This window comes from Psammomys obesus, unplaced genomic scaffold (genome assembly GCF_907164565.1).
Source record: "Psammomys obesus unplaced genomic scaffold, mPsaObe1.curated_primary_1811, whole genome shotgun sequence".
Taxonomy (NCBI): Eukaryota; Metazoa; Chordata; class Mammalia; order Rodentia; family Muridae; genus Psammomys; species Psammomys obesus.
The window spans coordinates 11,965,183-11,978,301 of record NW_026592548.1 but is presented as its reverse complement, the minus strand read 5'-3'; the positions used below and the strand labels follow the sequence as shown (position 1 = coordinate 11,978,301).

The window sequence follows — 13,119 nt, the reverse complement described above, 5'->3', positions numbered from 1 at the left end:
GCAAAATACCAAAAGGCTATAATGATGACTTAAGGAGAACAGAAATACATAAAGTGTTGAAAAACAACCAAGCAAACAACATTAAGTATCAATATAACCCAGTAGGCTTGTCCATTGGAGGCAAGATCTGATGCTGACACTCGCTGCACTTAGGCTGCAGAGTGCTGTGCCAGGCATAGCTGGACAGCTGAAATCACTACATGCATTTACTATCCCTCTTGCCTACACATAATGTGCCATTAGCTCTGTCTATACATTGTTCTGATCTGCTGGTAATCGCTGAGGAAAAAAGACCCGCCATCTATGAAAAACAACAATGAACTGCTAGTTGGAGGTTCTGCACTGAAATGAGCAAGGGGAAAAGTTGTTTGAGGCTATTGTCAGAGTAAGATTAATTAGCTTAATCCATCTTAATACCCTCGTTCCGTCTGCCTTGTGAGCCACCACGACCTCCCTGGCAGGTGGAGGGTACTTCCAAGGGGCGTTAAAGGCTTTTTCCCCCCTTTTCTTTCTAATGGGAGATGGAATGGTCCAGAATGCTCACACGGATGCTTCTTCAGCCAATAACTAGAGTGGAACAGAAATTGGTCTGCTGAGGCCAGATTCATTAGTCACCAAGAAATACAGACTAGAGCTTCTAATCTAAGTTACAAATGAATCCTCTGTAGCCAAGTAGAAACTTGCTTCATTTGCATAGAGTAAGTCAGCTTCTGATTTGTAATTTAAGGGGGTTTATTAGTCTTGTCTGAACAGAGAAGCTCATTTGAAACACACTGAAAACGACACCGGTCAGAAATTCGGGTCATATTGCGATTTACCGTGTGTACACATTCTTCCTGAGGGCACGCTCACATTAATTTGAAATGCGCCTTGCTTATTAGCAGTTGTGCTTTTCAGTGGAATCCAGATAATCATTAGCCTAGTCATGGTCACGAAATAGTCTTTTCTTGCCAAAGCTGAGGAAAGTCTACTCTTTGGGGGGAGGCATGTCTTGGGCAACATACTGATCGCTGCATTCCACACGTTAATATTGTGAGGAAACTTCAACATCTGGGTGTGACCTGTTCTACTGATATTTATCAGTTATAGCCTCTGTCAGATTCTTAAGGTGTTTCAGAACATTACTACCTGAAAACTGATTTCCTTCTGCCTTTTCTCGTAAAGGGCTCAGGTTCAGAGTTGCCATTTGCTAACTGGTGAGACGCTGTTCTTAGTGCCCAACCCTGACCTTGCCAACCAAGTTTATGAGGTTGCAGCTTCTGAGCAACTTCTCCTTCACGAAGCTACAAAAGCTCTTTGGTTTGTTCCCCACGATGTGAATTTATCCTTTGAGGTTAGATTTACCAGGGTAATAACTCACTCCCCTTTCCCAACAGCAAGAATCTCCTAACCCACAAGGCAAAGCAAAACACAACAAAAGCAGTCTGGTTTACTGTGTGGGGAGTCTTGCCATGCTGTCTATATCACTTAAATTCACCAGGAAGAAACATCGGCCATTGCACAGAAGTGCCTTTCTGTTCCTATGAGCCAGAAAGAACCCCCAGCTACTATACATTAGAATCACCATCACAATGATCATATTTTATGTCCGGACACCCAGGCTCATCACCCTGCTTCCAGAAGCGAATTCCCCAAAGGCCAGGACAAAGCCTAATTTATTGAACAGTATACCCCAGAGAGAAGAGAGCAGTGGCTTTTACATGCACATACATTATGCCCATACAGTCTTTGATATGATAAACTGCCAAGAATATATCATAGCTGTTTCAGGTTTCGGTCCACAGAGATGGCAAAAGACAACAAAGGTTCAAGAGTGCTTTCTTCCAATTCAGAGGACATTCATTAAAATTCTTGTATTTTTTTTTCGATAAATGGGAAAACAGTAAAAAAAAAAAAAAAAATCGGTAAACTATTATTGCCTTATTCTGAGAAAATCCAACATTTGTACAGCTGATATGGGGCACATTATAAAATTATCAAAGACTGAAAACTCTGAGTCATGCAGCAGGATGGCGTAAGCGTGGCAGGCAGCCGAAGAAGGGGAAAGCAGGGGGACAGCACAGGAAAGATACCTTAAGGTAAGCCCTGCATGTCTTCTCTCGCTTTTGGAGCTTTTAAGTAAAAGAAAAGAAAATCAGAGGTTAGATTTTATCTGCTGAAAAAAATGAGGAAAGAAGAAATCCTCAAAAATTACGTTGGTGTCCCTGACTTCTAAGTTGACTATGTACAAATATCCTCTGGGCATCTGGGCAACCCCCGCTCTCAGCCAAAGCTATCTGTTTACAGTTATTTGCTCTACTTTGTCAATGCCATTTAAAAATTTTTTTGCAAGAGAAAAAAGGAGGAAAATATACATACTGTCATTAAAAAAAATGATAGTCCACTTATCTTTGACTCATTCTGGATTCGAATGAACATAATATAGACATAACACGGTAAGTGGCACTTAACATTATCTTAGTAAGAAAGCTTGTGGTGTGACCAGCATTCCTCCTAAAATGGACACATCCTTCTCCCCAAAGCTGCCACTAATATCGCTGCGTGTCACAACTTCAAGTATTCAGAGCTGCGTGTTTTCAGACAATCCGTTAACCATCTAACAAATGTTAATTGTACAGCAACAGTACTGGCCACACTAGCAACCAGCATGATGGGGGTGCCACTTACAGCTTTGTGGGAGAGGAGAACACTGTTCCTTTCTCAGTAATCCATCCTTGAGAAATGAGTAACCCGGGAAGTCAGGCGTTTGTCTACCACTGGCGGCCAAGTGTGGCAGGGCAGAGAGCCACCACACACGCAGACCCCTGTCCTGCGTGGCAGAGCTCCTACCTTGTTATAGCTCCTGCCGGCGGAATCCTTCTCACTGGGTTTCAGCTCTTGCAGCTGAGCGTCCAGAATGTCCACCAGCTGCTCCATCAGCCTCACTGAGGAGCTCACGTCCCCTGCGAACACAGTCCCCTTGGTGTGCTTCGCCAGTTCATTGGCTAGACTTGCAGCATTCTCTCCACTTCTGATCTGGAACGACAATTTGTATTATCTCAGTAAAACTCTATCTGTGGCTTTTAGTTCTCTTCAAGCATCTCTGTTGTGCTAGAAAAAAATATTTGCAAATATGTCAAAAATCTGCAACTAATTGAGACCAATAACTTTCTCTTCATCTCAGAAGATTAAAGGCTTTTAGATCCTCAACACAGGAAGAAATTCTCTTAACCAGACACAAAAAAGAAACAAAGAGGAGGAGGGGGCGACATCCTTTAATTTTTTTTTTCAGTTGGCTCTTATTTCCCTGTAACCACTTTTTGTTATTTTTAAAAGTTTGCTTATTCCAAAGATGCAGATTTTACATCACAAGGCAGTCAGTGTGATGCCAACGAATTATCACCTAATGTCTGTATTTCAAAGAAGGTACATGGAGAGAAGGAAAAAAAAAGAAAGGTACTACATTACAATGCAAAATTCAAAGCAGTAACTCCTAGGCCTTTTTAAGGGTCAGCTTTATTCACTGTGTTGTAATCGTGTGTGATACAAACATCTGTTTGCATTCTGTGGGTTCAGTTGCAAACTTAATGAGACCTGATTTATTGGGCCAAGACACTATTTGTCTTAGGAACATCAAAAGAACCAGAACAAACTAAATGCGAACGAAATTAAACAAGTATGCATTTGTTAAACAGCTTGACACAGCAAACAGCATACCCTCAAAACAAATCTAACATCAACGACTAGTTTACAGACAAAACTGTACTTTTCTTTTCTTTTTAAAGCTTATATGCTGAACAAAGAACTATGGAGCCTGGTTTAACATAGAAAACTAAATTATTTATGTTAGAGATTCAAGCCCTCCATCAACCTATCACATCAAAACATTCCAACCCACCTTCTGAGCCAGTTGATTCACCCAGTGAGAGGTACAGTTGCTAAGATCTGGGCCCTTAGGGTTCCATGTTCCCGTGGAAGCCATGCAGAGATATGAAGCCGTTCCTGTAACAGATTCACAGAACAGTGGTGAGATTGAAGCCATTTTTCTGCAAGCTTTCAGGAAACTGACTATGATAATCCTAGGCTGTGTGTTAAATTTTGAATAAATGCTAATAGAAGACGTTGGCAATAACTAACAAAAAGTAGCAGGCAATGCTAAAGAGTATAAACAGTAAATATAAAGTAAGCCAGGACATCGGAAGGAAAAGACAGGGAACAGGACAGGAGCCTACCACAGACGGCCTCTGAAAGACTCTACTGATTGAGGTAGCAAAGCAGAGGCTAAGATTTATAGCCAAACTTTGGTCAGAGTGCATGGAATTTTATGAAAGAAGGGGGAGACTGAAAGACCCAGAGGGGACAGGAGCTCCAAAACGAGACCAAAAGAGCAGGAAAAAACAAACAAGCAAGCAAGCAAACAACAAACAAACAAACAAACAAACAAACAAAAAACACCTTGGGCCCCGGGGACCCTGCAAAGACTGATACCCCAACCAAGGACCTTGCATGGAGAGGACATAAAACCCGGGCTCCAATGTAGCCAATAGACTCAGTCTCCAAGTGGGTGCCCTAGTAAGGGGAGCAAGTGCTGTCTCTGGCATGAACTCAGTGGCTAGCTCTCTGATCACCTCCCCCTGGGAGAAGTAGCCTTGCCAGGCCACAGAGGAGGCTAGTCCTGATGAGACCTGATAGGCTAGGGTCAAATGGAAGGGGAGGAGGACCTTCCTATCAGTGGACTAGGGGAGGGGCATGGCAGGAGATGAGGGAGGGGTCACAGCTGGGATACAAAGTGAATAAATTGTAATAAATAATTAATAATTTTTTTAAAGTAATCCTGGACTATCTAACACTAAAAGCAGAAATGCCAAAAAGCCCTTAATTTTCTCAGGGCTCATCCAGAGTGATGTTTATAATGAGCAAGACGGCTGCAAGGGAGCCTCGCTAGGGTCCTGGGGCAGAAGACTCAGCTTTCACATAGGAAATGGAACAGATAATTTTATGCCTAAACTTTAGTAAATTTTACAGTTTAAAAACCCTTATGTTGTGTAAAGAAACTGCATTAATAACGTAACAAACTAATGAAAATGGCTAGTGTAAACATCTCCCTCTAATGAAACTGTTTCTGTGTCGTTTAGAAGCTACATATTAAACTACACAATTGTGCATTAGATGGTGGAGGAAATACCTCTTGTTCCCTTAGGACACGGTCGCTCAACCATCATTCCCCTTTGTGTCTGAGGCCACTTTATTCCCCTCTTGTCTAACGCTTCGCAGAATCTCTCTGGCAGGGGAAAAATATTTGTTACAGGAGGAATTTTGGTTGTAGAAACTGCTGGAGGTGGCTTTGTCCCTCTGCTTCCTTCCTGAGGTCCAGCTACTGTGGTGCTCACGGGGCCTCTCTGAGAAGTACTGCTTGTGGTTGACACTGTGGTTTTGAACAGCTCAGCTGAAGAAGTTATTGTCACAGCTGTGGTAGGCACTATGAAAAAAAGATGAGTGCATTAATCTCAAACACACCTTCGTGCTCACCTACCGGCATGTGTATGTGAATGTCTGCGCGCGCGCACACACACACACACACACACACACACACACACACACACACACACACACTCCCCTTCACCCAGCCATATACCCCAAGCCAACAAACAGCATTATAGAAAAGGAGAAAAAGAAAAAAATCACGTCTATTACAATTTACACATAACGTTAGAAGATGATCATTTAAGCCAGACGATAGCTCAGCTCTCAGTGAGGTATGACCACATGATTTCAGTGTAATCTCTCTATAAAGCTCTAAGGCAATGCTGCTCAACCTCCCTAATGCTGTGACCCTTCAATACAGATCCTCATGCTGTGGTGACACCCTCCCAACCATAAAAAAATCAGTCCATTGATACTTCATAACTCTAATTTTGCTATGGTTATGAATCATAACGTAAATATCTGATTTGCAGCCTGTGATTCATTTGACCCTCAAGGAGCTGCAACCCGCAGGTTGAGAATGTCTGCTCAGGAAATAAAGAAAAAGCAGGAAAACTCTATTATACAAATAAACTTGATGAAAAAATTCCACAGATCAAGGGAAAAAAAAAAACCTGACAATTAAGGATAATTAGGATGATAAAAAGATTTGAGGTCAGCCACTCCACAACCTGCAGCAAACAAACATGGACATCTTTCCAGCCAGTAGCCATTCTTGCTTGAGGGATTTTGAGCATGCCTGATTACATCCAAACAGAAGAGAAGTTTGGCACGCTTATGCTGCTCTGGGCTGGGCATCTTTACTGTGCAAAGGTGGGGATGAAAGGGCATGGCTCACCATGCACTCTCTTACGCAGACAGGGAGAACAGACAACGAGTTCAAAAACCAACCTTTCATTACCTCACTGACCCTTAGCAGAGAATATAAAAGAACTACAGTTACACATTTCAAAACAAACAAAAAAATTATTGTAAGGGTTTTTGTTTCGTTTTGTTTAGGTTTCACTTTTTTTTTTGTCTTCTAACATTGCTTTCAAACAGTTAACTAGATTTTAAAACAAAGGCATGCAATTGTAATTCTTCATTAATAACTAAGCATAAAAAAAATCTGTCATGAAAAATTTACTAACATTTAAAATCTGTCAGAAAATACCGAAACGTTTTACACACAGATATCACAATTTTTCTTAAAAATCTTAACGTATAGGGTTCCTTGAATTTAAAATACACACATAAGTTATTCTTAAATTATGAAAATAGGAGCATTGATATGTTCAAGTGAAAACACTGCAGTGAAATCCATCATTTTGTACAATGAACATATGCGAATTAAAGAAAACACCCTTTGTTTTACCTATACACAAGAAACAAGCTACAATGCTGAGCATGAAAAAGCACATTCAAAATCACTACTATGTTTAGTACTTAAGGCTCTGCCCTACAAATATTTATGTAATGCTTAAGGATTGAGAATATTTTATGTTAATTAAAAGGTGTATATAATTTGGGGGTTTTAGGTGTGGCAAACATTTAGTCATCATTAAATACACCACGCTTACCTTCTCTCTCCTCTCTTCTCACTGAGAACATTTTAAGCATGTGTTTTATTTCTAGGCTAAAATGACTGGTTGTATGAGAGGCGTCTATGCACATCAGTCAACCAGCATGCCTAGCCAGCTGCTGAGGAAAACTATTCAGACCTGTCTGTCTTTGTCTGTGAAAGTACCCTCCTGACATCCTGTTAAACCTGTGTAATTTTCTTTTGATTACGACGCAGCTAGGCCTTCAGTGCCTTCTCAATTAACATTGTCAAAGCACCACAATCTTTAGCAAAAGTGTCAAATGACTGTTGCTGAATCAAGTTCTGAAGAGGGATGGAGGAATGAGAGGGAGCTGAGAGAATGGTTTGGAGTTTGTATGTATCCCTTTCTTGTATGTCTCCCATCTTAGGTATCCCTCGGCACTATGCTAATCAGTACACATGGGATCACTCAGATATGTATTAATATCACACTCACTGTTAGCTAAGCACCGATAAAGGCAGTGCAAATAACACGATCGCCACTGGATTTACAAAATCAGCCAGGCATTCATCTACTTCTTTCCAGCACACTATCCTACAGGGAGCAACTAGGATTTGTGGGATTTTGGAAGACTCAGATTTAGTAATATTTCAAGGCATAAAGATTTATATTTAATAGTTAGGAGGTAATTCTAAAAGTGATTAACCCTTTCCACAAGTAGAGACAAATGACAGTGGGGCATCTGGCAATGATAAAAGCTGGTGGTACTTCCTCAGCATTCCTGGCCTGCTGTTATGACAAGCAACAGTCTGGATCAATAGAGCAAGTCTTAACCACATGAAACAGTCACAAATTATCTTTTCACACACATGGAAATCTGGTCATGGAGAAGTCAGGCGATTGGTTTAAAGTCACCTGGTTATCCTCCTAAGTGTTTGATCTTACTTTTCTAGGTAAGAGGTTGTGCAAAGGCTGAGAAAGGACATTCCTACAATGCAACCTGCCCTTCTTCTGGGATATGGAAAGATCAAATTTCATCATGAACATGGCAGAAGGTTCAAACTTTGAGAATGTGCTCTAAAGAGCAGCACAAAACAGAATTGTTATATGATTGCTAATATTTTTACTGAATTCTGTTCATCAGAACATCCTAGCAAACAGTTTTCCCTGTATATTTTTATTGTTTTGTTTTGCTGGCTATATAAGCTAGGCTTGTCTTAAATGCCACAGCCTCTGCTTTCTTGAGAAGCCAGTCCACTAAGACTTACATACAGGCTTTGGCTGCACAGGCCAGTTGTTGGCTTATGGAAAGGAAAGTCCTAATTCTTCTGGTTGCTCCAGCCCCTTCCTTTATCCATTTCTTGAATCTTGCTTTTGGAAAACCAGATGTATCTTATTGGTTTGACCTTAGTCTATTGGCCACAATAGTTCTGTGAGACCCCACCTCCAGGCATATACAGAGCACACACCTCAGATGAGAGAAATGAGTCACTGGAAGCATTAGAAGATACAATGTAAGGAGAGAGAATATGGGTCAAACGGCAGCAAGAAAAATTTAGGTCAGGTAAAATTTTTTATTACTTAGGGTTTAATAAGGGGTCAATATGAATTTTTATGTTCTGGGAATACGGAAGAATGGCTAACTATTTGGAAGGATAAAACACTGTCATGGGAATGCTCACTTGCTGCCTGTCTCATTTTTAACACTAGCAGGAACTCTTTCTGAAAAACACCTGAATTAGAAAGCCTTCTTGACAGGAATTACACCAACAAAGTACACATGGATGTCATGTGGGAAAGACATTGCTACTTGCTCTTGTGCTTAATGAAACAAGTAAGTGGGTCATTGTGCTATGGTGAATGTAGCCTACACTAACAAACAGAATCTATAAACTGTTCTTCATCTTCCATCTACTGATTAGGAATTTAGTCTCTCTCTCTCTCTCTCTCCCTCCCTCCTTCCTGCCTTCTATCTCTTTTTTTCCCCTAATGAGAGTGAAAACAAACCTAAACAAACAAACCCAAAACAAACCTAACAGTTGTTAGGGTGGACCAAGCTACAAATAAAAGTGAGATCGATACAATTTTAGCCAATGCCTGAAGCTTGTCAATGCCTTAACTCTTTCTTTTGAGAGGTCAGAAGGATGAAACAGAAGCACTGTAGTAGCTTTGAGAAAAATTAAGATGCATGAAGCATCCCAAACTGCTAGCCTCTAGAGAAAATAGACATCGTATATTTTAAAACAAATGATTCTAAGAGGTTCAGTAAAGATTTACTCTGGTAAACGAAATTTCTCTGTTCAAAATTTAACAGATTTTATAGGCACATTTTTAAACCAAGAATCTCCAGGCACATGATTCATCAGCATGCCACCAATGATCTTTCTTTACAAGTAAACCTCAACACATTTTTGGTATTGTATGAAGATTCAAATTTAAAATTAATTTATAAAAAGCTCTGATTTCCCCTTTTAAGATCCTGACTATATGATAGTATTTAGAAGTTATTAATAACACATCTGAAAAAGAAGTGTTTGTAAGTAATTGAATGTGAGTATATCTAAATGTAGTGCCTCAATAGGAGGGTATGTTTAATCTTGGTGAAAAGATTAATTTCATCATTTGATGATTTTTTTCAGTTTTTAATTTTTTGAGTAACCTCCAAACTTGAAAACTTCAATTTACTCATTGAACTGAAATATTAATACATGTTAAACCCACATCATTATTCATTTGAAAAGACACCATTAGTGCACACTCTATGATAATACGTTAACAAATTACTCTTTAATACTGAGTTTGAGGTAGTATTTTATATACATACATACATACATATATATATATATATATATGTAATTACAGCCAGAACCTATTTCTTATAGAATTAAAATCAAAATAAATAAATAAAATAAATCAAAATATGTATCTAAACCTTAACACTTCTTTCTAAAATAATTATCCTCTTCAAACACACCTACAGGGGATACTTGTGAAGAAGATGTTAGCAGCATTACCACAGATCATCCGGAGTCGCATAAACATGCAGCCTGCATGTTCCAGTTGGAGTTACAGAAATGCTGACTTATAATGGCCAATAATTTACCAGGAAATGAGAATTGTAATTTTACATTATGGAGGAGGAAGAAGTTTGAAGATGCCCTCTCTGTCCCTGTCAACACTTCAGAACACATAGCTCTGGGTATGCGTGCCAAACCTGTCCGTTCTCTTGGGACGTCCTAACACACATTTCCCTTAACCACTGGTGCCAAGATGTGAAAAAGGTGTGAGCACGCACTGGAATCAATTCAGAATACAGGTAAGGAAGAAAAGCAGCATCAGGTTTGCAGGCATTACAGTATGTCTAGCAACAGAAACCTAAATTGAGTAATGTTATTCCTTCTAGGAGCCAACATGTAAAGGAAAAGACTGAGTAAAAGAAAGCTGCGCAAAACAGGGATGTGATGTATCAAATCATACTTCGTGATTTAACTCTGCAAGGAAGAGAAACTAATGGAAAAAAAAAACCAAAATTCCTTTGAAAGTAAGCTATTCAAGCCATGGAGAACTAACAGCAACCATCCTTACCTTGGGCAGGGTCAGGTGGACCAAACTCCAGAGAATACCGTAAAATAAAGTTATTGTTCCATACGTAGAGTTGGTTATCTCTTGGATTGTAATCCACCGCAGCGATATACTGGTACTGGTTGGGGAAAGGGACATCCACGTACTCTCCCCGGCTTAACCGCGTGTTGTAAATGTAGTCGATTGTGTTCTTGCCGGCTTCACTCTCATTGTCTTGGTACACCGACCTGACCACATAGAGAACCCCACAGATCATGAAAGCATTGGATGCCGCACGCTTGTCATACACTGTCTCCCATGTTGCTTCGAATCGAAGAGTGTATGGGTTGAGTTGGCTGATCACTATCATGCCATTGTTCTGCTCAGTGGCATAGATGACCCATAAGCCATTTTCATCTACTGCCAGGTCGATATCGGTCTTCCCTCCCCATCTGTAGGGTGATGTATCATGGTAGTTGGCATAATTGATGATGGCCTCACCACTCTTAATCCTAGTCCTCAAGTCAAATTTCACAATGTTTCTTGTTCTTTCTTTGTTAAAGAAGACAGCTCCGTCATACACCACGAATCCAGTGCCATCTACTCGGTTTGGAAGCTTGTACGTTGTTGTCTGGCGGCTGTTCTGAAAATCTTCTAATGAAGCGTACTCTATTAAAGTATCAGTGCGGTAGGGAGTCCAGGGCATGAAGTAAATTTTATCTGCAGCCTGCAGAGGGTCCTTGCACCAAGCACCCGCCTTTTGCTCAGCTTCATATATACACGGTGAGTCCACAATTGCTTTCAAGGTCCCAGGACACACAAAAACTGACACCACAGAGAAAAGACAAGACGTGAACAAAGTTAAAAAGATGACACAGGCAATCACACATTTGACTGACCACAAATCAAAGGAGGAAAATTCACTTTACTCTGCATTCAATTTTTAAAAATTTGTACTTTATACATACTAGCCCTGTTTCCCCAAAGTTTCTCTAATGCAGGTACCAGCATACATACAGCTGGCATTTATTTTCATGAATAAAAACCTATTCTTAGGATCGCTATACCTAAGACAAAATTTAATTTCTAAATTATGTTTTTATCTAACAGTTGGGTAATGAATGCATCAAAACTTAGAGCCTTTGCTTAAGAGTGGTTAACTATTTTATTCTAATCCAAACATTGTAACTTCTAACCCCTAATCCACTTTACCACCTCCCACAGGATAAAACAAAGCAGAAAACTCAATGTGAAGACTTATTCTGAAGTTTTTATAGGAGTTACAGGTGCTTCAGGTTGGAGAATACAAAATTTAGGAAAATGCAATCGGGAGTAGAGAGAAGTCAACACAAGGGAAGCATGGTGAGATGAGCAGGAGACCCTGTAACCATGGCATGCTACGGAGAGGGTTCTGGAAGCCAGGCAAGATGACACTTCAATAACAAGAAAATATTCCAGGTGTCAGAGAGAGAGAGAGAGAGAGGATAGAAAAGAAACAGAAAGGGCAGCTCCCATTCGCCGATTCAGAATTTACCCCATCGCCAGTTAGCAGTCACACAATTTCATTGTGAGCAGCTGACGCCTTTATGAGGTGCATTATGAGGTCCTGCTGGTCATTTGATACAGGAGTGTTGCGGGGACAGGGAAGGGAGGAGGGTCACATCCATAAGGCACATAACAGGGAGCTGGGGTTGAGACTGTATACATTATTTACCTTTTTGCTCCACTTCTATTTTAAGCATCGGAAGAAAAATAAAAAAAAGTGCAAGGAAAAAAAAGAAAAAAAGATTAAAAATAAATTGACTATTAGTCTAAGATTGAATTTGTAATAGATGTTAAATATAGAAAGAATTAGGGAGTTGTACTACTTTGGATAAAGAGAAACACACAGGAGAACCTAGCGGGAGAGAGATTCTAAAGTTACATAAGAGAACACGGATCAATCATTTTAGTAGATTAAGGAGGCAATACAAATAAGTTGGCATGCTGCTTCACTTAGCGTGCCTGAATAAATAATGACCCTTCACTAATGCAAGCTGAACAGCCCTTGCCTTGCCAAAGTTCCCCAGCATCCTGACCAAGTTTTCCTTTCTATATGTATACTACAGACATAAAAGCATGCACAGGTGTGTCATCTCCATTTGCTCTGTGTGAGCTAAATTATCAAACTCACTCTTCTTATATAATGGCAGGAAAATGCATTTATAAGACTGCCAACTTGACTTTGGAGTTTCAGTCAAATTTAATAAATAGAGATGGCTACATTTCCCCAGAGATATTTAGATGAGAAAAAGCTATACAGTCATGCATCTCAGTATATTTCAATCATTTTTCAATTATTTCCTATTTCTAGGAAAATGCTTTAACCATTTAACAAAATGCCCTGTCTACAAATATATAAATCTGCCCTCACCCAGTAGAGATATTGAAGGGGTGGACAATTCCCACTCAGTATTAGCAAGATTTTTTAAAGGTTTCATATAGTTTAAAGTACAAAATTCTAATTCAATTTTCTATATCAAGTATAATATATATTATCAAACTTGTAATATTAAGTCTATAAAAAAAGTAA

General features: G+C 39.7%; 1 protein-coding gene across 16 annotated transcripts in view; it reads right to left on the bottom strand.

Moving 5' to 3' along the window:
• Positions 1-13,119, bottom strand: part of Adgrl2 (adhesion G protein-coupled receptor L2) — a 175,329-nt gene that overhangs the window by 34,728 nt on the left and 127,482 nt on the right. For 7 of the 16 annotated variants that reach the window (XM_055614404.1, XM_055614403.1, XM_055614405.1 and 4 more), the window contains exons 5-9: positions 10,572-11,372; positions 5,165-5,458; positions 3,878-3,981; positions 2,830-3,015; positions 2,073-2,111 (exon numbers count right to left, since the gene is read on the bottom strand). In XM_055614404.1, coding sequence (XP_055470379.1) covers positions 2,073-2,111; positions 2,830-3,015; positions 3,878-3,981; positions 5,165-5,458; positions 10,572-11,372 — 1,424 coding nt within the window. The remainder of the gene's footprint in view (positions 1-2,072; positions 2,112-2,829; positions 3,016-3,877; positions 3,982-5,164; positions 5,459-10,571; positions 11,373-13,119) is intronic. The other 9 variants (XM_055614406.1, XM_055614393.1, XM_055614395.1 and 6 more) reach the window with 3 other exon arrangements.